We start from the raw sequence: 26876 nt of genomic DNA, 5'->3' as shown, positions 1-26876 counted from the left end.
CTCCTGTTTTACTACTGTAAGAGTACTAATGTCATTTAATTTTCTTTAGCAAAACAGTGGACTCAATGAACATGACCCTTTTTACCTAAGATTTGTTTGTTTAATATGTCAGTAGCTTCCTGACCAATGATTTGTTTCAAAATCTTACCATTTTTGCTGTGGCTGTCCTCTATCAAAGGTACTTGTATGTACAGGACATTCTCAAATATTATAGGAAGGTATGTGCATAAGTTTGTTATTATGATTGATTAGAACCTAACTTTTTAAACAAAATGATTTCCAACTTAGCTGGGTAAAACTGTTTGCATTTGCTATGTGCCCTTTAACTTGAGATACTTTGCTGCTAGGTGTATAAGGTAGTACAGTAGTACTCTCAGGTATATTTAGTTAGATGTCTGGTATTTCTGGATGTGTTTTTGTCACAGTTGAATATGTTTACTAAGTTTTTTTTTTTTTTTTTTCATTAATGTCTTTTCTTGTACAAGTGTCACAGCTTTAGCAATTATGTGATATTTTGGATATAGATCTCATTCAGTTTTTGATATCTCCACATAGACTGGCGTGTGTATGGAAAAAATGTAGCCTGAAGTATCTGATAACAATGCTGTAGAATGTCTGTAAGTATTAATGTATGTATGTTTCACCTATCCCTTGGAATAGGGGAGAAAGAGTGCTTCCCACATATTCCCTGTGTGTCAAAGAAGGCAACTGAAAGGGGAGGGAGTAGAGGGCTGGAAACCCTCCCCTCCCATTTTTAATTTTCCAAAAGAAAGAACTGAGAAATGGGCTGAGTTAGCATATTTCCTCTAAAGCTCAGTCCTTTGTTCTTAACCCTACCTTGCTAATGCGGGAAATGGTGAATATGTATGAAGAAAAACAATTTTTGCCTTGTGATGGATAAGGCCAATTCATGAATTGAAATTAGATATGCAATGTAGAGCAGCGAGTACAATCTTTTGGAAAATTAAGAAAAAAAAAACGGGAGGATTTCCTGCCACCCGCTCCCTCCCCCTTTAGTTGCCTTTTATGACACGCAGGAAATACGTGGGAAGTATTCTTTCGCCCCTTTTTTTAAAAAAAATATATTATATTTTAATTTTTATTTTGCTTTGTCGCTGTCTCCCGCGTTAGCGAGGTAGCGCAAGGAAACAGACGAAAGAATGGCCCAACCCGCCCACATACACATGTATATACATACACGTCCACACACGCAAATATACATACCTATACATCTCATTGTACACATATGTATACACACACAGACATACATATATACACATATACATAATTCATACTGTCTACCTTTATTTGTTCCCATCGCCACCTCGCCACACATGGAATAACAACCCCCTCCCCCCTGATGTGCGCGAGGTAGCGCTAGGAAAAGACACCAAAGGCCCCATTTGTTCACACTCAGTCTCTAGCTGTCATGTAATAATGCACTGAAACCATAGCTCCCTTTCCACATCCAGGCCCCACACAACTTTCCATGGTTTACCCCAGACGCTTCACATGCCCTGGTTCAGTCCATTGACAGCACATCGACCCTGGTATACCACATCGTTCCAATTCACTCTATTCCTTGCTCGCCTTTCACCCTCCTGCATCACTCAGGCGTGCAAGGAATGGAGTGAATTGGAACGATGTGGTATATCGGGTTTGACGTGCTGTCAATGGACTGAACCAGAGCATGTGAAACATCTGGGGTAAACCATGGAAAGTTCTGTGGAGCCTGGACGTGGAAAGGGAGCTGTGGTTTCAGTGCATTATTACATGACAGCTAGAGACTGAGTGTGAACGAATGTGGCCTTTGTTGTCTTTTCCTAGCGCTACTTCGCACACATGAGGGGGGAGGGGTTTTTATGTCATGTGTGGTGGGGTAGCACTGGGAATGACTAAAGGCAGACAGTATGAATTATGTACATGTGTATATGTATATGTTGAGATGTACAGGTATGTATATTTGCATGTGTGGAAGTGTATGTATATACGTGTATGTGGGTGGGTTGGGCCATTCTTTCGTCTGTTTCCTTGTGCTAATGCAGGAGACAGCGACAATGCAAAATAAATAGATTTATATATTTATTTATTTTGCTTTGTCGCTGTCTCCTGCATTAGCAAGGTAGTGCAAGGAAACTCGCTATTGCGGGAAATGGCGAATAGTATGAAAATATATATATATATATATAGTCATTCTCTCCATATGTCCAAACAATTTCAACACACCCTCTTCTGCTCTCTCAAGCACACACTTATTATTTCCACACATCTCTCTTACCCTTTCACTATTCACTCTTAAGGTTAGAGAAATAGAATTTGTTTTTCCTGTTTATTTTTCTTTAATCGAGTATAAAGAATGGAGACTATTGCAACAAACATCCACATACATTTTGAATGATAATTGTGAAAATAAGGTTTAACAAAAATATACACCTTCCTTCTCATTAGACTAGAATAAGACATTTCATTCAAAGACATAAGCTGAATATACAAGCTATTACTACTTTGTTTCCAGTAAATTATTTAAAAACTATTAAAATTTTCCTTTATATAGCAAGATGAACATGTAACTTATGTTCTGTATACCCAAGAGGTACCATAAATGATACTGTACTGTACAAACTTAATATGAGAAAAAACTACAGATATAACCACAATTACATTGAAGTATCTAATAGGTTCAACAGAAGAATGATTTTTTTTTTGTGTGTTTTCAGGATTATCTTTGCCGAGTATATCATGCTCAAAATACACTTAAAAACCTCAAGCAATTTATTTCAACCCCTGTAACAAAAGCCTTTGTGTGTTGTAAAATGCAGGCTCCAATTTTATATTAGTATATATAAAGGGACAATTCTATTATTAAAATGTTAACATTTGGATTTCAGTTTGTCAGATATGTTTACATTTTTCATGAAACATTATTAAAGTCAGGACTCGAAAATGTATTGACTTCATTTTCGTTAGGGTTCAACGTAAATATGGCATGAAAAAAAAACTAAGTGAACAATGGTTACAGTAACGATCTGTAAATCAGCTGTATCTGAAGACTACATTACATGCAACAAAAAAAAAAAAAGGCAGCTTTCCAGAGTTTATCAAATTTCAAATGCTATATTTCTGGCTAAAAAGTAACTAGTTATTGACATAAAACTGGCCTAAGGTCACACACATACTGTTATGTTTCTTTCATAAGGGATGGTAAAAGCTCTACTTACAATTTATTACTGATATATACATAATGTAACAATTTACAAATGAGAATAAAGAGTCCCCTACGGGGAAAAAAATACAGCCACAGGGTGGTGATGAGGTGAGGGTAGTTGGTGGAAGCTAAAGTTAAATCATGAAAACAAACTTTACAGATGATATCGCTGCCATACCATATAAAAGCAACAGCTGTCTTAATTTGATAAAGTTTAATGAAACAAAATAAAATTATCTACTTTACTCATAGGTAGTATTTCTAGGACACACTTTGCCATAGACATTTCAACATATACATTCATACATACACATGTACATATTCATACTTGCTGCCTTCATCCATTCCCGTCGCCCCCTCCAGTGAGGTAGTGCTAGGAAGACAAAAAAGGCCACATTCATTCACACTCAGTCTCTAGCTGTCGTATGTAATGCACCGAAACCACACCTCCCTTTCTACATCCAGGCCCCACAGACCTTTCCATGGTTTTCCCCAGATGCTTCACATGCCCTGGTTCAATCCATTGACAGCACATCAACCCCAATATACCACATAGTTCCAATTCACTTTATTCCTTGCACACCTTTCACCCTCCTGCATGTTCAGGCTCTGATTGCTCAAAATCTTTTTCACTCCATCCTTCCACCTCCAATTTGTAGTCCACTTCTCCTCGTTCCCTCCACCTCTTACACATATATCCTCTTTATCAATCTTTCCTCACTCATTCTCTCCATGTGACCAAACCATTTCAAAACACCCTCTTCTGCTCTCATTACCACACATCTCTCTTACCCTTTCATTTACTTATTGATCAGACCACCTCATACCACATACTGTCCTCAAACATCTCATTTTGAGCACATCCACCCTCCTCCACACAACTCTATCTATAGCCCATGCCTCGCAACCATACAACCTTGTTGGAACCACTGTTCCTTCAAACATACCCATTTTTGCTTTCTGAGATAATATTCTTGACTTCCACACATTTTTCAACACTCCCAGAACTTTTGCCCCCTCCCCAACCCCATGTATTCCCTGCGTGTCGTAGAAGATGACTAAAAGGGGAGGGAGCGAGTGGCTGGAAATTCTCCCCTCGTTTTTTTTTTAATTTTCCCAAAGAAGGAACAGAGAAGGGGGCCAGGTGAGGATATTCCCTCAAAGGCCCAGTCCTCAGTTCTTAATGCTACCTTGCTAATGCGGGAAATGGCAAATAGTATGAAAGAAAGAAGAAAATATATATTTTTTTTTTAATATACTCAATCACCATCTCCCACATTAGCGAGGTAGCACAAGGAAACAGATGAAAGAGTGGCCCGACCCACCCACATACACACTGTATATACATATTTTGTGCATGCCTGTGTTTTTAAAAAAAAATCCACAAAACGTTATGAAAAATCCCTGCAAAAATTAAGTATGATGTGGCAGGCAACTAAAGAATTCCCTGGATTTCCTGAAAAGTTGCCTCCATTTGGGGGTTGTATGATGCCTTAATCTACTAACACCCAAAGTTTTGTTTTACAATATTTTAGCAACTGAAAGTGGAAATACATATATAATCATGGTGACTTTACATATTTGTTGCACTCCTTTATTTAGTTCAATCTACTTCATCTATTTATATTACTATTAATGTATTACATAATCCAAGGACCCCTTTTATCAGCTCAAGTGGCTTTGGAACTATACTTCACATAGGACTTGGGTAAAGTGGACTCCTCTGAGGTGATGTCTCTATTGAAACTATTATTCTGTATGCTGATGATGATACAGTCTCATTAAGGGTAGGTAGACTCTCACTTGCAGGTGGAGTTCAATAATAAATGTCACCTTTTACTCTCATACAAGCCAAATATAAGACAATTGATGCAAAAGGACTTGACTTCCATCTCTTGTGATAGCTAACTCTGACTCACTGTTCAGTATGAATTCAACTTAAAATTTCTTTAAATATTCTCTCTGAAAAATATCTATATTTTCTTTAACATTAAAACTAATGTACCTGGGGTATGTTATTAGTCTACCTGAGTTGCACACTAAAATGTCTGATGAGGATTAACAGAAGCCTTTGGGAATACAATAAGGTAAAGCTCCTCACTTACATAACAAGTTGGACATTAAAATATTACCGTCTTATGGAGTGTGACACCAGACACTAGAAAGGAAAAGATGGAAAATGGGGAAGTCTTTTCCCTATCATTTAGAAAATGAGTAAATATTTTGGGTTAAGGGAGGCAGAGGGAAGCAACATCTCTCATGTACTCTGATAAGACAACACGGTCAAAAGAAGCCATCCATTACAATACTGAGTATTGAAGGATTTCGCAACAGGCACAGCAAGATGTCTTGCAAAATATACTGGCATACAGTTTATTCGAAAGAAAGTAGAGTATGTTTGAATGAGAATGAATAAGTGTTGTGATATGTAAAAAGGATTCGGCACAGACTAACTTACTTTATAGGAGAATGCAAATGGGACACAGACTCTTGTGTCATAATACAATATTTGCCCTCTAATTTTAAATGGGGTAATGGTATAACTGACAGCCATGCAACATGAATATGGTAATGTCATGAATATCAAGGGTGTCAAGATGACATGAATGAAGTTGTGGCAATGTAGCATGTAACATGGACAACATATAAACCTGAGGTTACCTTTGTAAATGTAACATGCTCTGCTAGTAACACTCACACCATCAATCAGATACCCAGACTAGAAAATTCTTTCTGATTTAGAAAGATGCCACCTATAAAGATGAATAACATATAATAATAAAAGTGATGATAAACATACTTTCATAGTTAAAGCAATGGGTTAAGATAACACTTTCAAACATTTCTGATAAGCAAGAGAAGATAATTGCATTACTAGTTCTAAACTTGATATGCAAAAGATTCTAAGACTAAGGTATACCAAAGAATGAATACAGACAATGAGCACACTAAAATACCCATGACCACTGCAGTGACAATATGCAAAATCTTAGATACAAATATTATACTGGAAAAAGAAATATTAAGACTTTCCCAACACACAATATATTGCATTTCACTGCAACACTGATGCTTTATGTTATAAAGCAAAAATCAAATGAAAAAGGCACTGATTACTGTACTGTTTCAGGCAGGGAGTATTATTTTTTACAATGAGTCATGAACTATAGAATTATATAGTGTTAGCTATGAAATGCTCATCTTTCATCTTTAAGGGATCAGCCTGAGCATTCCCTTATGAAGCAATCCTGAGAACAGCAATTGCTCATTTACTTCAAGATGGATGTGCTTGTTAACAAGGTTGTTAATATCCTTGAGTGACGGATTTACTTAAGTATATCAACAGGAACCATCCGACTATTCTGTAATTCACATTTCATCCATCATGAAACATTATTGGTAAGCTTCATATATGAAATAACTCTGGGACTAAAAATTACTTCAGGCAAATTACAAACACAGGTCTCAACAACTGGAACATTTCCAAATATGGATGTAATCAACCAAGGTCAAAGACAAAAGTACCTTTCTCTTTTTTCCTTTTTGTACCTGCTGTTAACATACTCAAAATTTCAAATGCATAACAAGTGCTTGACAACTTTGTAATGCTACACTAACAGTCATCACTTTTCAAATCTGGAGAATACTCAAAATGATAAACTTTTACAAGAAGTTTGTATGTTATACTTTCAGAACAAATGAAGAAACTGTCATATTATCTTCAATAATGATATTAAATACATAACACTACTTAAAAATACTTAATACTCTAAGAGCATAATTAACATTTCACAACCATCTATGAAGCACTGTTTCCATTATCATCCTCTTCAGTGGTAGACATTGTTCTAATGAGTGTCCATCGAAGTTCTCTCTTGGATAACACAGCTGCATCTTCAAGATCACCTGCCTAATTAGTGAAATAACTTTAAATATGACTACAAGAGAGAAATGGCTACCAAACGAAATTTTGGGAATCAATTCAATAACCACAATTCAAATATATATTCATAAAAGTATGCCAGTGTCCTAACAAAGCAGGGTAAGTAGGAGAGTTTCTGTGGTATTCCCAGACATGGTCATATTTGCAGAAAGAGTAAAACTTTACACAGTTAAAACAAACTAAACCAGTAGCCACAATGAAAATGTTCACTGACTTTCTTTCTATGTTTACATTTCATAATACTGTATTGTAGATTTTCAGCATGAAAAAGATTTCTAAAAATTTAAAACAATTTATACAATTATATATTTTAGCTGAAAAGATATCTGAAAACTGAAAAACTATTTATAGAATTATGGTTAGCTAAACTTTAAAAATGGTATAAAACAACTTGTAAGTTGCAAAAATAATACAAAAAAAAAAGTGGTGCTGTGCTAACACTCATCCTAGGTCAGTTACATGCTTACCTCTCATTCTCGCTCTTTTTTTTCAATAATCACTGATACCCCCTATTCTTAGGGCTTCTCATGAAGAATTAATTTTTTGTGCCACAGAAATGCCTTTTTGGGCCATTTCTTTCGTCTGTTTCCTTGCGCTACCTCACAAACGCGGGAGACAGCGACAAAAAAAAAAAAAAAAAAAAAAAGCCCCCATTCCCTATGTGTATGCTTAATTCTCTCTATCCGTCATATTTTCCCATCATTGCTGGATTTCAATGTGAATTATCAGTGTTCTGTTACAAATTAAGAGTAACAGGGTGAACTGCCATTTCCTAACATTGGCTTACTCATGCTTCTCTTAGCTTTACTAGAGTTACAAATGAAATTCCTAAGGAAGTCTATAAGCATTCATCATGGCTTCATTTAATAAGTCAGGGTTTCTTTGACTGTTTCAACTTAATTTTCAGAGCTAACTCCAATTCAATTGTTCTATTTCCCTAACCTTTTAGGTCATTAGTTCAAGTCAAACAGACCATCAAAACACACATTCACATGTAAGACTTACGTAGATACATCTAACAACAACTGTGTCCCTCAAAGCTCTTTACTTATGCTGCTTGAAGCTTTTCTACAATTACAAACCATAAGAAATCCTTAAGAAATCTATATAAACATTTGTATTTTCCTATCACTCTATTTAACAACTTTTGATTTGTTTGACTTTGTATTCCTTTAATGTTCAAAGATAGTTCCAAGCTATTGGTCCATTTTCCCTTACTCATTTGAGATCACTTGTAGAGATAAATTTAGGTTACAAGTAAAGATCAATTAGAACCATCTTAGTTACAGTTAGAGTTTAATATGGGTAAACTTATCAGAAGCAGTGCTCTAAAATGTACCATGCCATTGCTAAATTTCTTTTCTGAACAATAACAGCTACAAACTCTACTTAAGGTTAAAAACATGACCCCTTTAGTTTCTGAGGCATTCTAAACAAAACTGTCTTTGGGCAAAGTACAAACGCTTGAGCAGAGTACAAATGCTTGACGAAACCCATTCTATGATCCTTCAGCACTTCCATCAGCATCTCTCCAGTTACTTGATCAATCACAACTACTGTACCATCCTACGTTTCACTTTTGATTACTTTCATAGCTGGACGTATTAAACTCTCCCCTATACCACTGACCCAACCTCAATATATACTCCTCTTGACTTTTGGCAAATATTTAGTACAACTGCTCAACCTCATGATTTGAATATTTTTTTAAACTGTCAAAGCTATCTCTCTTCATGTATTTGTACTGGGTTCCAACAACTTGAAATACATCTAGGATATCAATATATACACATGAGATGGATATTAGTAAACACAGTTAAGTCCTCACCTGAAGATATGTTGGCACACCATTTACAGCAGCCTCATTTTGTTCATTCAGTGTCGCTACCACCCCGGACAGATACTGCCAGCTCTGCAGGAAAATTTCATGTCAGTGCTGCTATTCAAAAATAAACTTAATACGTTTTACAATTTTTCTAAAAGAATCTGTTTTGCATTTTTCATTTTCATTTTTTCTGCAGAGTACACATTTTCTTCAACTGTACTCACTACACAAAGACAGACACACAAACATCACCACACTTCTTGATGTATGAATGTCTGTAATTATTAACTGTGTGTTATGGGAAGATACTTTTTATCATCATTATTATCATACTTGATCGCCATTTCCTGCATCAGCAAGGTAGTGCCAGGAAACAGATGAAGAATGGCCCATCCACCCACATACACACACACACACACACCCACACACACACATATATATATATATATATATATATATATATATATAGGTACAGTAGGGGTGAGGGTCAAGTCAATTGGGAGGTGAGTTTGAATGGAGAAAAACTGGAGGAAGTGAAGTGTTTTAGATATCTGGGAGTGGATCTGGCAGCGGATGGAACCATGGAAGTGGAAGTGGATCATAGGGTGGGGGAGGGGGCGAAAATTTTGGGAGCCTTGAAAAATGTGTGGAAGTCGAGAACATTATCTCGGAAAGCAAAAATGGGTATGTTTGAGGGAATAGTGGTTCCAACAATGTTGTATGGTTGCGAGGCGTGGGCTATGGATAGAGATGTGCGCAGGAGGATGGATGTGCTGGAAATGAGATGTTTGAGGACAATGTGTGGTGTGAGGTGGTTTGATCGAGTAAGTAACGTAAGGGTAAGAGAGATGTGTGGAAATAAAAAGAGCGTGGTTGAGAGAGCAGAAGAGGGTGTTTTGAAATGGTTTGGGCACATGGAGAGAATGAGTGAGGAGAGATTGACCAAGAGGATATATGTGTCGGAGGTGGAGGGAACGAGGAGAAGAGGGAGACCAAATTGGAGGTGGAAAGATGGAGTGAAAAAGATTTTGTGTGATCGGGGCCTGAACATGCAGGAGGGTGAAAGGAGGGCAAGAAATAGAGTGAATTGGAGTCATGTGGTATACAGGGGTTGACGTGCTGTCAGTGGATTGAAGCAAGGCATGTGAAGCGTCTGGGGTAAACCATGGAAAGTTGTGTAGGTATGTATATTTGCGTGTGTGGACGTGTGTATGTACATGTGTATGGGGGGGGGGGGGGGGGGGTTGGGCCATTTCTTTCGTCTGTTTCCTTGCGCTACCTCGCAAACGCGGGAGACAGCGACAAAGTATAAAAAAAAAAAAAAAAAAAAAAATATATATATATATATATATATATATATATATATATATATATTATTTTTATTTTTTTTTTTTGCTTTGTAGCTGTCTCCCGCATTTGCGAGGTAGCGCAAGAAAACAGACGAAAGAAATGGCCCAACCCACCCCCATACACATGTATATACACACACGTCCACACACGCAAATATACATACCTATACATCTCAATGTCTCAATGTACACATACATATACACATACAGACACATACATATATACCCATGCACACAATTCACACTGTCTGCCTTTATTCATTCCCATCGCCACCTCGCCATACATATATATTTATTTATTTATATTTATTTATTTTGCTTTGTCGCTGTCTCCCACGTTTGCGAGGTAGCGCAAGGAAACAGATGAAAGAAATGGCCCAACCCACCCCCATACACATATATATACATACACGTCCACACACGCAAATATACATACCTATACATCTCGATGTACACATATATATACACACACAGACACATACATATATACCCCTGCACACAATTCACACTGTCTGGCTTTATTCATTCCCATCGCCACCTCGCCGCACACGGAATACCATCCCCTCCCCCCTCATGTGTGCGAGGTAGCGCTAGGAAAAGACAACAAAGGCCCCATTCGTTCACAATCAGTCTCTAGCTGTCATGCAATAATGCCCGAAAACCACAGCTCCCTTTCCACATCCAGGCCCCACACAACTTTCCATGGTTTACCCCAGACGCTTCACATGCCCTGATTCAATCCAATGACAGCACGTCAACCCCGGTATACACATCGATCCGATTCACTCTATTCCTTGCCTGCCTTTCACCCTCCTGCATGTTCAGGCCCCGATCACTCAACATCTTTTTCACTCCATCTTTCCACCTCCAATTTGGTCTCCCACTTCTCCTCGTTCCCTCCACCTCCGACACATATATCCTCTTGGTCAATCTTTCCTCACTCATTCTCTCCATGTGACCAAACCATTTCAAAACACCCTCTTCTGCTCTCTCAACCACGCTCTTTTTATTTCCACACATCTCTCTTATCCTTACATTACTTACTCGATCAAACCACCTCACACCACACATTGTCCTCAAACATCTCATTTCCAGCACATCCACCCTCCTGCGCACAACTCTATCCATAGTCCACGCCTCGCAACCATACAACACTGTTGGAACCACTATTCCTTCAAACATACCCATTTTTGCTTTCCGAGATAATGTTCTCGACTTCCACCCATTCTTCAAGGCTCCCAGGATTTTCGCCCCCTCCCCCACCCTATGATGGAGGAAGTAAAGTGTTTTAGATATCTGGGAGTGGATCTGGCAGCGGATGGAACCATGGAAGCGGAAGTGGATCATAGGGTGGGGGAGGGGGTGAAAATCCTGGGAGCCTTGAAGAATGTGTGGAAGTTGAGAACATTATCTCGGAAAGCAAAAATGGGTATGTTTGAAGGAATAGTGGTTCCAACAATGTTGTATGGTTGCGAGGCGTGGACTATGGATAGAGTTGTGCGCAGGAGGATGGATGTGCTGGAAATGAGATGTTTGAGGACAATGTGTGGTGTGAGGTGGTTTGATCGAGTAAGTAACGTAAGGGTAAGAGAGATGTGTGGAAATAAAAAGAGCGTGGTTGAGAGAGCAGAAGAGGGTGTTTTGAAATGGTTTGGTCACATGGAGAGAATGAGTGAGGAAAGATTGACCAAGAGGATATATGTGTCGGAGGTGGAGGGAACGAGGAGAAGAGGGAGACCAAATTGGAGGTGGAAAGATGGAGTGAAAAAGATTTTGTGTGATCGGGGCCTGAACATGCAGGAGGGTGAAAGGAGGGCAAAGAATAGAGTGAATTGGAGCGATGTGGTATACCGGGGTTGACGTGCTGTCAGTGGATTGAATCAAGGCATGTGAAGCGTCTGGGTAAACCATGGAAAGCTGTGTAGGTATGTATATTTGCGTGTGTGGACGTATGTATATACATGTGTATGGAGGTGGGTTGGGCCATTTCTTTCGTCTGTTTCCTTACGCTACCTCGCAAACGCGGGAGACAGCGACAAAGCAAAAAAAAATATATATATATATATATATATATATATATATATATATATATATATATATATATATATATATATATATTTTTTTTTTTTTTTCACACTATTCGCCATTTCCCGCGTTAGCAAGGTAGCGTTAAGAACAGAGGACTGGACCTTTGAGGGAATATCCTCACCTGGCCCCCTTCTCTGTTCTTTCTTTTAGAAAATTAAAAAAATCTGAGAGGGGAGGATTTCCAGCCCCCCGCTCCCTTCCCTTTTAGTCGCCTTCTACGACACGCAGGGAATACGTGGGAAGTATTCTTTCTCCCCTATCCCCAGGGAATACATATATACATATATATATTATTATTATTTTTTTTATTATACTTTGTCGCTGTCTCCCGCGTTTGCGAGGTAGCGCAAGGAAACAGACGAAAGAAATGGCCCAACCCCCCCCCCCATACACATGTATATACATACGTCCACACACGCAAATATACATACTTACACAGCTTTCCATGATTTACCCCAGACGCTTCACATGCCTTGATTCAATCCACTGACAGCACGTCAACCCCGGTATACCACATCGCTCCAATTCACTCTATTCCTTGCCCTCCTTTCACCCTCCTGCATGTTCAGGCCCTGATCACACAAAATCTTTTTCACTCCATCTTTCCACCTCCAATTTGGTCTCCCTCTTCTCCTCGTTCCCTCCACCTCCGACACATATATCCTCTTGGTCAATCTTTCCTCACTCATTCTCTCCATGTGACCAAACCATTTCAAAACACCCTCTTCTGCTCTCTCAACCATGCTCTTTTTATTTCCACACATCTCTCTTTCCCTTACGTTACTTACTCGATCAAACCACCTCACACCACACATTGTCCTCAAACATCTCATTTCCAGCACATCCATCCTCCTGCGCACAACTCTATCCATAGTCCACGCCTCGCAACCATACAACATTGTTGGAACCACTATTCCTTCAAACATACCCATTTTTGCTTTCCGAGATAATGTTCTCGACTTCCACACATTCTTCAAGGCTCCCAGAATTTTCGCCCCCTCCCCCACCCTATGATCCACTTCCGCTTCCATGGTTCCATCCGCTGCCAGATCCACTCCCAGATATCTAAAACACTTCACTTCCTCCAGTTTTTCTCCATTCAAACTCACCTCCCAATTGACTTGATCCTCAACCCTACTGTACCTAATAACCTTGCTCTTATTCACATTTACTCTTAACTTTCTTCTTTCACACACTTTACCAAACTCAGTCACCAGCTTCTGCAGTTTCTCACATGAATCAGCCACCAGCGCTGTATCATCAGCGAACAACAACTGACTCACTTCCCAAGCTCTCTCATCCCCAACAGACTTCATACTTGCCCCTCTTTCCAAAACTCTTGCATTCACCTCCCTAACAACCCCATCCATAAACAAATTAAACAACCATGGAGACATCACACACCCCTGCCGCAAACCTACATTCATATATATATATATATATATATATATATATATATATATATATATATATATATATATATATATAAGGGGGTGACTGTATTGTTGACTGGTTGGTAAGGTTATTTAATGTATGTATGACTCATGGTGAGGTGCCTGAGGATTGGCGGAATGCGTGCATAGTGCCATTGTACAAAGGCAAAGGGGATAAGAGTGAGTGCTCAAATTACAGAGGTATAAGCTTGTTGAGTATTCCTGGTAAATTATATGGGAGGGTATTGATTGAGAGGGTGAAGGCATGTACAGAGCATCAGATTGGGGAAGAGCAGTGTGGTTTCAGAAGTGGTAGAGGATGTGTGGATCAGGTGTTTGCTTTGAAGAATGTATGTGAGAAATATTCAGAAAAGCAAATGGATTTGTATGTAGCATTTATGGATCTGGAGAAGGCATATGATAGAGTTGATAGAGATGCTCTGTGGAAGGTATTAAGAATATATGGTGTGGGAGGAAAGTTGTTAGAAGCAGTGAAAAGTTTTTATCGAGGATGTAAGGCATGTGTACGTGTAGGAAGAGAGGAAAGTGATTGGTTCTCAGTGAATGTAGGTTTGCGGCAGGGGTGTGTGATGTCTCCATGGTTGTTTAATTTGTTTATGGATGGGGTTGTTAGGGAGGTAAATGCAAGAGTTTTGGAAAGAGGGGCAAGTATGAAGTCTGTTGGGGATGAGAGAGCTTGGGAAGTGAGTCAGTTGTTGTTCGCTGATGATACAGCGCTGGTGGCTGATTCATGTGAGAAACTGCAGAAGCTGGTGACTGAGTTTGGTAAAGTGTGTGAAAGAAGAAAGTTAAGAGTAAATGTGAATAAGAGCAAGGTTATTAGGTACAGTAGGGTTGAGGGTCAAGTCAATTGGGAGGTGAGTTTGAATGGAGAAAAACTGGAGGAAGTGAAGTGTTTTAGATATCTGGGAGTGGATCTGGCAGCGGATGGAACCATGGAAGCGGAAGTAGATCATAGGGTGGGGGAGGGGGCGAAAATTCTGGGGGCCTTGAAGAATGTGTGGAAGTCGAGAACATTATCTCGGAAAGCAAAAATGGGTATGTTTGAAGGAATAGTGGTTCCAACAATGTTGTATGGTTGCGAGGCGTGGGCTATGGATAGAGTTGTGCGCAGGAGGATGGATGTGCTGGAAATGAGATGTTTGAGGACAATGTGTGGTGTGAGGTGGTTTGATCGAGTGAGTAACGTAAGGGTAAGAGAGATGTGTGGAAATAAAAAGAGCGTGGTTGAGAGAGCAGAAGAGGGTGTTTTGAAGTGGTTTGGGCACATGGAGAGGATGAGTGAGGAAAGATTGACCAAGAGGATATATGTGTCGGAGGTGGAGGGAACGAGGAGAAGAGGGAGACCAAATTGGAGGTGGAAAGATGGAGTGAAAAAGATTTTGTGTGATCGGGGCCTGAACATGCAGGAGGGTGAAAGGAGGGCAAGGAATAGAGTGAATTGGAGCGATGTGGTATACCGGGGTTGATGTGCTGTCAGTGGATTGAATCAAAGCATGTGAAGTGTCTGGGGTAAACCATGGAAAGCTGTGTAGGTATGTATATTTGCATGTGTGGACGTATGTATTTACATGTGTATGGGGGGGGGGGTTGGGCCATTTCTTTCGTCTGTTTCCTTGCGCTACCTCACAAACGCGGGAGACAGCGACAAAGTATAATAAAAAAAAAGAAAAAAAAATAATAAAAATATATATATATATATATATATATATATATATATATATATATATATATATATATATATATATACACACATATATATATACACATATATATATATATATATATATATATATATATATATATATATATATATATATATATATATATATATATACACACATAAATGCCCATACACGCACATATACATTTTTTTTTTTTTTTTCATACTATTCGCTATTTCCCGCGATAGCGAGGTAGCGTTAAGAACAGAGGACTGGGCCTTTGAGGGAATATCCTCACCTGGCCCTCTTCTCTGTTCCTTCTTTTGGAAAATTAAAAAAAAAATAAAAAAACGAGAGGGGAGGATTTCCAGCCCCCCGCTCCCACATATACATACATATACATATATATACACATGTACATATTCATACCTGCATGCCTTCATCCATTCCTAGTGCTACCCCATCCCACATGAAAAAGCATTGCTACACTCACACCCCTCACCCTAAGCCAGGTACACATATACATACATATACATATATACACATGTACATATTCATACCTGCATGCCTTCATCCATTCCTAGTGCTACCCCATCCCACATGAAAAAGCATCGCTACACTCACACCCCTCACCCTAAGCCAGGTACACATTCACTGACCAGCCTCGAGAAAGGGTAAACACCTGAATTGGGTGTAAGCAGACAGCCACACTCAGACTTTAAACCCATGCAGGGCCGACCCTTGGGGTAACCATGCTGACTCATGGTCATTAAATCTAACCACAACACCACAGAGGCCCATCAATTATTTTTGAGATACAGTATAAATTTTGGCAATGTTTCTTCATAAGGTTTGTATGTATGTATAATTACCTATTAACACTGTATGGGAAGGGAGTTTTACACACATGGGGCCCCAGCTCTTGAATATTCTCCATTATGCACAACCTTTTAAACTTCTGTACTGTATGCTGTCCATACTTTTCTCAAACTCTTCAGTTTACTCCACTCTTCCATTACTCTAATATTATAAAAGTAATTACTTCTTTACATCTTTTTAAACAAAATTCCTGCTTAATATCATTATGTGTCCAATGGTTATCTTATTCTTACATCTGTCTACATCATCAATCGCTTCTAACCTTTCCCTATAGCTCAACTTACTCAATTCTGATACATTGCCATCTTTGTTACCCTACTGTAGACCTTCTCTATTAGCTCTTTGTGTTTCTATTTCTGACCTAACCTGATGTGCGTGTGTGTGTGTGATTACTATTAGTCAATTACAGGAAGAGCTACACACTCACATTCTCTCATCTCCTAACACAGCATATGTATACCGTGTCTTTACTTCTATGTGTATACTTGGCACAGGCTAGGGTGTGTATGTATGTGCATCCATACACTGGAGTAAAGCCATAATACACATGTACAAGGTTATGAAATGGGGCAACATGAGTGTGAAAACTCTCCCCATAACACACAAAAATGTAATCAGACACACCACCCAGCCTACACCAGGTACCCATTTACTAACCAACACCAAGGGGAAGATATAAAAACATGGGTTGGGTAAGGGCTAACCAAGATTCAAACTCAGGTAGGATCCCTTGCCTCCTTCCCCAGCAGGCCCATGGGGCCAATATTCTAGTCTTGCCAAGAGCTCACGTCAGCTCTTGACAGCCCTCTGGGGTGGTATTTAAGAATGAGTTGGAAGGGCATTTGTTTCGTACTTGTTAGGTCATTTCAGTATGTTTTGTCAGTGTTTTGAGTTTGTATGTGTGAGGGGGGGATTAAAAGCTGCTGAAGTATGAGTAAGGGTAAGCTTTTTTTTCATTTCTACTTGGGGCTTGGTGTTTCATTATGGAGGGGTGTGGACAGGAGGGGTCTAGTGCCATTGCAAAGAAATGAGTGCCGAGTATGATAAGGAACAACTGTACTGCAGAACCTCTTTCACTGTGTAGGTGTTGAGTGTCTGTAGTTGCTAGGCTGCTAATGAATGTTCCTGAGTGCTCTACTTAGTGTGGTTTGCAGCTTTGTTATATTTTCTTTCAAGCGAGCTGAAGACCAAGCAGGTGAAGCAGATGAATCGTTTGTAGGGAATACTATGGGATATTTTTTCTGGTCCAAATCTGGTGCCATTTGGTGTTCTGAGGGCAGTTACTTTGTGTGTTGCATTTTTGTTGTTTTTGGTATGGAAAGTGAATGTGTATCATATGTGATGCCAAGAATTACTGGTGGTATGTTCAGTGGGGGCAACAGACTATTCAAGGTGACTGGAGCATGAAGTTAGAGTCTGTCTGGGGTTAAATGAGTGATTGAGGGCTTCTGTGGAGAAGCAAATAATCTTTTCTGGGTGAAAGACTGTTCAAACTGTGTAATGTAGTGCTACATATTTGTTATTACTAATGAGGTGTTGGGGTGTTGTGACATGATTGTGATGTCATTTGCATATGGAACAGTCTTCATGTTGTGGTATTGCTGGATGTAACGGAGTTAAGTAGCAGGAGATTGAAGACTGAGAAAACTGCACCTTGGGGAACCCCATTTCAGTGATTAAGGTGCTTTAGAGGTGAAGCCAGTAGGACTCTAGCATGGTAGCCAGCTATGAAGCTTGTTTACTACCAGAGGACTGCCATCTAGCATCAACCAGTACTTACCAACCACTGTCCAACTATCAGTAACCATTAAAAGGGAAAGTGATTAAAGGGGGTCACGTGGTGGGAGTTGACATGGGTAGCTGGGTGTGTCTTGAACAACTTTTTTTATGTTTTCGTGTTTTGTCAATTCTCTCATAGTGATTTGGTTTTAAAGTTGCCTGGGGACAAATTAAAGTTCTTAGTATTAGCAATTAAGACAGATTCAATGAAAATGCATGTGGCATAATCAGCAGAGGGGTATAGAATAATGGGATTTTCAAGATATATGGGGTGATCATTTTCATGACAATGTTTAGCGATCGCATTTTTGTGGTCATCCCTGCATGATGCATGACGGTGGCAATAACACCTCTCTGTTACAGTTTTTCCAGTCTGGCCTATATATATATACCGGGTTCGACGTGCTGTCAATGGACTGAACCAGGGCATGTGAAATGTCTTGGGTAAACCATGGAAAGGCCCATGAGGCCTGAATGTGGATAGGGAACTTTATTTTTGGTGCATTACACATGACAGCTAGAGACTGAGTGCGAACGAATGTGGCCTTTTTTATGTTTTCCTGTCGCTACCCTGCTGAAGCATGGGGTAGTGATGCTGTTTCCTGTGGGGTGGGGTGGGGTGGCGCCAGGAATGGATGAAGACAAGCAAGTATGTATATGTACATGTGTATGTATGTATATGTCTATGTATGTGTATGTAAATGTATGTATATGTTGATATGTATGTGTATGTATATGTACGTGTATGGGCATTTATGTATATATATGTGTATATGAGTGGATGGGCCATTCTTAGTCTGTTTCCTGGCGCTACCTCACTGATGTGGGAAACAGCGATTGAGGATAATAAATAAATAAATATATAAATATTTATTTTTTATACTTTGTCGCTGTCTCCCGCATCAGCGAGGTAGCGCAAGGAAACAGACGAAAGAATGGCCCAACCCACCCACAATACACATGTATATACATACACGTCCCCACACGCACATATACATACCTATACATTTCAACATATACATATATATATATATACATACATAGACATATACATATATACACATGTACATAATTCATACCTGCTGCCTTTATTCATTCCCGTTGCCACCCCGCCACACGTGAAACGACAACCCCCTCCCCCCGAATGTGTGCGAGGTAGCGCTAGGAAAAGTCAACAAAGGCCATATTCGTTCACACACAGTCTCTAGCTGTCATGTATAATGCACCAAAACCACAGCTCCCTTTCCACATCCAGGCCCCACAAAACTTTCCATGGTTTACCCCAGACGCTTCACATGCCCTGGTTCAATCCACTGACAGCATGTCAACCCCGGTATACCGCATCGTTTCAATTCACTCTATTCCTTGCACACCTTTCACCCTCCTGCATGTTCAGGCCCCGATCACTCAAAATCTTTTTCACTCAATCTTTCCACCTCCAATTTGGTCTCCCGCTTCTCCTCGTTCTCTCCATCTCTGACACATATATCCTCTTTGTCAATCTTTCCTCACTCATTCTCTCCATGTGACCAAACCATTTCAAAACACTCTCTTCTGCTCTCTCAACCACACTTTTTATTATCATACATCTCTCTTACCCTTTCAATACTTACTCGATCAAACCACCTCACACCACATATTGTCATCAAACATATATATATATTTATTTATTCATTTATTTTGCTTTGTCGCTGTCTCCCGCGTTAGCGAGGTAGTGCAAGGAAACGGACGAAAGAATGGCCCAACCCACCCACACATGTATATACATACACGTCCACACATGCAAATATACATACCTATACATCTCAATATACACATATATATACACACACAGACATATACATATATACACATGTACATAATTCATAGTCTGCCTTTATTTATTCCCATCGCCACCTCGCCACACGTGGAATAACAACCCCCCTCCCCCCTCATGTGTGCGAGGTAGCGCTAGGAAAAGACAACATAGAGTAGATACAGATGCTCTGTGAAAGGTATCAAGAATATATGGTGTGGAAGACAAGTTGTTAGAAGCAGTGAAAAGTTTTTATCAAGGATGTAAGGCATGTGTACGTGTAGGAAGAGAGGAAAGTGATTGGTTCTCAGTGAATGCAGGTTTGCGGCAGGGGTGTGTGATGTCTCCATGGTTGTTTAATTCGTTTATGGATGGAGTTGTTAGGGAGGTGAATGCAAGAGTTTTGGAAAGAGGGGCAAGTATGAAGTCTGTTGGGGATGAGAGAGCTTGGGAAGTGAGTCAGTCGTTGTTCGCTGATGATACAGTGCTGGTGGCTGATTCATGCGAGAAACTGCAGAAGCTGGTGACTGAGTTTGGTAAAGTGTGTGAAAGAAGAAAGTTAAGAGTAAATGTGAATAAGAGCAAGGTTATTAGGTACAGTAGGGTTGAGGGTCATGTCAATTGGGAGGTAAGTTTGAATGGAGAAAAACTGGAGGAAGTAAAGTGTTCTAGATATCTGGGAGTGGATCTGGCAGCGGATGGAACCATGGAAGCGGAAGTGAATCATAGGGTGGGGGAGGGGGCGAAAATTCTGGGAGCCTTGAAGAATGTTTGGAAGTCGAGAACATTATCTCGGAAAGCAAAAATGGGTATGTTTAAAGGAATAGTGGTTCCAACAATATTGTATGTTTGCAAGGCGTGGGCTATGGATAGAGTTGTGCGCAGGAGGGTGGATGTGCTGGAAATGAAATGTTTGAGGACAATATGTGGTGTGAGGTGGTTTGATCGAGTAAGTAATGTAAGGGTGAGAGAGATGTGTGGAAATAAAAAGAGCGTGGTTGAGAGAGCAGAAGAGCGTGTTTTGAAATGGTTTGGGCACATGGAGAGAATGAGTGAGGAAAGATTGACCAAGAGGATATATGTGTCAGAGGTGGAGGGAACGAGGAGAAGTGGGAGACCGAATTGGAGGTGGAAAGATGGAGTGAAAAAGATTTTGAGTGATCGGGGCCTGAACATGCAGGAGGGTGAAAGGCGGGCAAGGAATAGAGTGAATTGGATCAATGTGGTATACTGGTGTCGACGTGCTGTCAATGGACTGAATCAGGGCATGTGAGGCGTCTGGCGTGGGCCGTAGAAAGTTCTGTGAGGCCTGGATGTGGAGGGGGAGCTGTGGTTTCGGGCATTATTGCATGGCAGCTGGAGACTGAGTGTAAGCGAATGGGGCCTTTGTTGTCTTTTCCTAGCGCTATCTCGCACACGAGGGGGGAGGGGGATGTTATTCCATGTGTGGCGAGGTGGCGATGGGAATAAATAAAGGCAGACAGTATGAATTATGTACTTGTGTATATATGTATATGTCTGTGTGTGTATATATATGTGTACATTGAGATGTATAGGTATGTATATTTGCGTGTGTCGACATGTATGTATATACATGTATATGGGGGTGGGTTGGGCCATTTCTTTCGTCTGTTTCCTTGCGCTACCTCGCAAACGCGGGAGACAGCGACAAATCAAAATGAAAAAAATAAATAAAAATAACATATATATATATATATATATATATATATATATATATATATATATATATATATGAAACGAAGCTCAAGGGTAAAGGGGAAGAGTGGTTTGGGAATGTCTTGGGAGTAAAGTCAGGGGTTAGTGAGAGGACAAGAGCAAGGGAAGGAGTAGCAGTACTCCTGAAACAGGAGTTGTGGGAGTATGTGATAGAATGTAAGAAAGTAGATTCTCAATTAATATGGGTAAAACTGAAAGTTGATGGAGAGAGATGGGTGATTATTGGTGCATATGCACCTGGGCATGAGAAGAAAGATCATGAGAGGCAAGTGTTTTGGGAGCAGCTGAATGAGTGTGTTAGTGGTTTTGATGCACAAGACCGAGTTATAGTGATGGGTTGACGTGCTGTCAGTGGATTGAATTAGGGCATGTGAAGCATCTGGGGTAAACCATGGAAAGTTGTGTGGGGGCTGGATGTGGAAAGGGAGCTGTGGTTTCGGGCATTATTGCACGACAGCTAGAGACTGAGTGTGAACGAATGGGGCCTTTGTTGTCTTTTCCTAGAGCTACCTCGCACACATGAGGGGGGAGGGGGATGGTATTCCATGTGTGGCGAGGTGGCGATGGGAATGAATAAAGGCAGACAGTGTGAATTGTGTGCATGGGTATATATGTATGTGTCTGTGTGTGTATATATATGTGTACATTGAGATGTACAGGTATGTATATTTGCGTGTGTGAACGTGTATGTATATAAATGTGTATGGGGGTGGGTTGGGCCATTTCTTTCGTCTGTTTCCTTGCGCTACCTCGCAAACGCGGGAGACAGCGACAAAGCAAAATAAATGAATAAAATAATATATATATATATATATATATATATATATATATATATATATATATATATATATATATATATCCCTGGGGATAGGGGAGAAAGAATACTTCCCACGTATTCCCTGCGTGTCGTAGAAGGCGACTAAAAGGGGAGGGAGCGGGTGGCTGGAAATCCTCCCCTCTCGTTTTTTTTTTTAATTTTCCAAAAGATGGAACAGAGAAGGGGGCCAGGTGAGGATTTTCCCTCTAAGGCCCAGTCCTCTGTTCTTAACGCTACCTCGCAAATGCGGGAAATGGCGAATCGTATGAAAAAAAAAAAAAAAAAAAAATATATATATATATATATATATATATATATATATATATATATATATATATATATATATATATATATACATATATATATATATATATATATATATATATATATATATGTGTGTGTGTGTGTGTGTTACTTAATACATTAGATATAATCATTTGGTTATATAATGCAATCTAACAATAAGACTTCATCCACTTTCATATCACATTTACACATCTAGCTGCAAATTAAGACTGATAGTTTTTCATTACCACTGGCAAAACTGAGCTCTTTCTCTTACCCTTTTGCCTTTTCCTACCTTCCCTTCCTGCCCTATGAGTCCCTTCTATCCTTGAGGCTCCTGCAGCACTCAGGAAGCTGCCCATGCCCACCAGTTGGGACCATACATCATAGAGATGTTGTGTGTGTTTCTATATGCAGAAAGTGCAGGGCAACTGAGTAATGAGCACTAAGTGTCTTCTTTATGAAAGTTGCATCTTGTTCAATAAGGGTCTTCGGACATCTTTAAAGCAGTATTTGTAGTGATGGGTGATCTCCAGAGTCTAGAGTGTAAGTGGGAAAGTGTGACTCATGCCTGCCTGGGGAATGTGGTTTCCGATGGATGGAGGTCAGGAGGAGTGGATTAAAGAATGAGTTGAGGTCAGATGTTTAATGCTTCTAGGTTTATTTCAGTGTGTATGTGTTTTGTTAATGTTTGTTACTGTAACCACAAATAATTTCATTCAAATTGTTCTTTGTGATATGTGATTCTGCAATACGTATAGTTTATGCAAACAGTAGAAAACACATTCTTATGCTGTAATGGATGGCACATTGCATGTAATACTTAAAAGCCATGATTTAAACCTGGATGTCAGACACAAAGACTGTTTCTTTTCAGAAAATATACTGAAAAAGTAATTCAAACCAGTTTTTAACTTAAAGGATTGTGTGGCCATGTACTGTGATACACAAGCATTATGTTAAAGGTATTAGTAAACAAATTAATAATGTTAGTGATATTAGTTTTTATATGCATCTGCTATTAGGTTACAATAATACACAGGCAAGTATTAGAAAAAGGTGTATTAATAACGAGGGCAGGTGTGTGATAAAAATGTTTCATGTTTACATTTAGTCTACATTCTCTAAAATAATTCTGTAACAAAATCTTTGGTAGAGATAAACTGTACATAACAAAACTAAATAACAGCAACAAGTGCCATTGAATAACTAAGAAGACAGGGTAACAAAGATGTGAATTTTCTTACCATGAAAGAATTATCATATTAGTTACTTATAATGCAGTCTAATGATCTTCTCTACAACTATACTACATGATTCTAATATTAATCCAATCTACACATATAATCAATCTTGCTACAACAAAAAGATAAGAAAAACTTTATATCAATTACAATTATTAATACATATGTGATTCTACATCCCAAATCAGAAAATAATGACTCATGAAATATACACGTAGCACGAAGCTAGACCTCATAAAGGTTACTGCACCATATTTAGTGAACATCTAAAAGTAAAGTTAAAACCAGCAATAAACAAATTAACCCATTCACTGCAGCTTTTTTTCATAAATGCCAATTCTATTTTCTAGTCACTATGGTTGTCTCCATATACAGCCAAGCATTTTAAAAAATTTTGTGTACATCTGAGATGATTTCTATAAGTAAGAATACGGTAACTTGCATTTTATGCTGTACACTATTACCATATGCATCTAGTATTTTTCTCTTTTGCCGACTCAGTACTGCTGAAATGGTAACAAGAGGCATACAACATGCTTGCACTGCCAGGACAGCAGCTCAGAACCCCAAGTATTACACATATTTATTAGATCCCACTGACTCAAAAAGGTTAAAGGATAGTAATGCCAAAATTAACTGGTCAGATATAAAATGTGATGTGCACACAACCATCAGTCATGAGGTACAAATGATTTGAGATCTTATGATGAGGAGGACAGCAGACAAAGGACAGTGCAAAGGTGAAGAAGAGGTTTTATACCTTATTTGAATGTGGGCTTCTATAAATTTTTGTCCAATATAAATTACCTGTGACTCAAGAAAGTCTGTATGATGAGTGCTTACTCAGTTACAGATGACTCCAAAGAGTTACGTTATCTTCACTTCTACGACTAGAGGTGAAATGCTTTATATTTTATATATCATAATGTTCATGTCCTGTGCAAAGAAACACAAGTAAATGAATGCTGAATTATGAATGAATCATATGAAATGAAAATGTCTGGCAAACTCAAGAAGCAAAATTGCTTTTTTCTATCAGCTCATTCATCCCATAAATAGCAACATACCCCTGGTTATGCTATAGAAAGTGCAACTGTGCTTGATCATTTACACAGGAAATTCAAGAAGCATAAGGCATGTTATGAGAAAATAAGAAAACATTGCTTTATCGAATGTTAAAGTGGTAAAAATTCTATGTACAACTGGAGCAAAAGCTGTATCATACATATAATTTCCAATGTTCACCAAGACAATATGCTTGACAGTGAAAAGAAATGCCAAGCATGTGAAACAGAAAAATGCCTGCTGAAGTGATGGAATATATTCAGGAAATAAGAGTATGGATAATTGTGACATGGAGATCAGCTGCATTAAGTATGTAAAAAAAACTCCATAAGAGTCCATCAAGCTGTTATTGCACTTTGTGGATGTGTTAGTGTTGAATGAATAAAACACTTAACATGAGAAAAAAGGAAATAAATCACTAATGCTTGTGTCTGGTAAAGCCATTATATAACAAACAATTTACAGTTGTTATTAGGGCCTTATCACACTTAATGGTCATGTAGGTCGACATCCAAGACACATGGTTTAGAGACATTTCCATTATCCAACATCACACATAGAAAATTGCTTTGGACCTCAACGTCAAGCAAAGAGCCAAGAAAATCCCAGAAAACTTATTTTAAGTAATCATCTATTTGTACCTGTACATGGAGGGATATTTACATTTGTGGGTCCCCATCTCTCAAGCATTTTCTATTATCACACTTCTTAAATTTAAGTATGCTGGTTGCATTATCTATGTCCTCAGTCATTCTATGGCATTCATCCACCACTCTTATACTATAAAAGTACATGCTGAAATGTCCTCCACTGTCGGCAACTATGTTTTTTAATGTGCTACTTGCAGAGAGATTACTGAAGTAAAGATAAGCTACTATGTATTCTTACATCATATGTAGATGTGCATAAACAGTGATCAGAAATTAGCTTATGTGATTCCTCATATATATATATATATATATCTTTCTTTCTTTTAAACTATTCGCCATTTCCCGCGTTAGCGAGGTAGCGTTAAGAACAGAGGACTGGGCCTTTTTTGGAATATCCTCACCTGGCCCCCTCTGTTCCTTCTTTTGGAAAATTAAAAAAAAAACGAGAGGGGAGGATTTCCAGCCCCCCGCTCCCTCCCCTTTTAGTTGCCTTCTACGACACGCAGGGAATACGTGGGAAGTATTCTTAATCCCCTATCCCCAGGGATAATATAAATATACATATATATATATATATCTTTCTTTCTTTCATACTATTCGCCATTTCCCGCATTAGCAAGGTAGCGTTGAGAACAGAGGACTGGGCCCTTGAGGGAATATCCTCACCTGGGCCCCTTCTCTGTTCCCTCTTTTGGAAAATTAAAAAAAAAAGTGAGAGGGGAGGATTTCCAGCCCCCCGCTCCCTCCCTTTTTAGTCGCCTTCTACGACACGCAGGGAATACGTGGGAAGTATTCTTTCTCCCCTATCCCCAGGGATATATATATATTTCTTTTTTTCTTTCAAACTATTCGCCATTTCCCGCATTAGCGAGGTAGCGTTAAGAACAGAGGACTGGGCCTTGAGGGAATACCCTCACCTGGCCCAATTCTCTGTTCCTTCTTTTGGAAAACTAAAAAAAAAAACGAGAGGGGGAGGATTTCCAGCCCCCCGCTCCCTCCCCTTTTAGTCGCCTTCTACGACACGCAGGGAATACGTGGGAAGTATTCTTTCTCCCCTATCCCCAGGGATATATATATATATATATATATATATATAT

General features: G+C 39.2%; 1 protein-coding gene across 10 annotated transcripts in view; it reads right to left on the bottom strand.

Annotated features, from left to right (window-relative positions):
- Positions 1-2315: 2315 nt before the first annotated feature.
- Positions 2316-26876, bottom strand: part of mxt (Eukaryotic translation initiation factor mextil) — a 109781-nt gene continuing 85220 nt past the window's right edge. For 9 of the 10 annotated variants that reach the window (XM_071679598.1, XM_071679597.1, XM_071679600.1 and 6 more), the window contains 2 exons: positions 8977-9060; positions 2316-7115 (listed from right to left, as the gene is read on the bottom strand). In XM_071679598.1, the coding sequence (XP_071535699.1) occupies positions 7005-7115; positions 8977-9060 (195 nt within the window). In that variant the 3' untranslated portion in view covers positions 2316-7004. The remainder of the gene's footprint in view (positions 7116-8976; positions 9061-26876) is intronic. The other variant, XM_071679607.1, reaches the window with a different exon arrangement.

Source organism: Panulirus ornatus, chromosome 30 (assembly GCF_036320965.1).
Source record: "Panulirus ornatus isolate Po-2019 chromosome 30, ASM3632096v1, whole genome shotgun sequence".
In the NCBI taxonomy this organism is placed as follows: Eukaryota; Metazoa; Arthropoda; class Malacostraca; order Decapoda; family Palinuridae; genus Panulirus; species Panulirus ornatus.
This window is presented reverse-complemented; position numbering and strand designations above follow the sequence as displayed.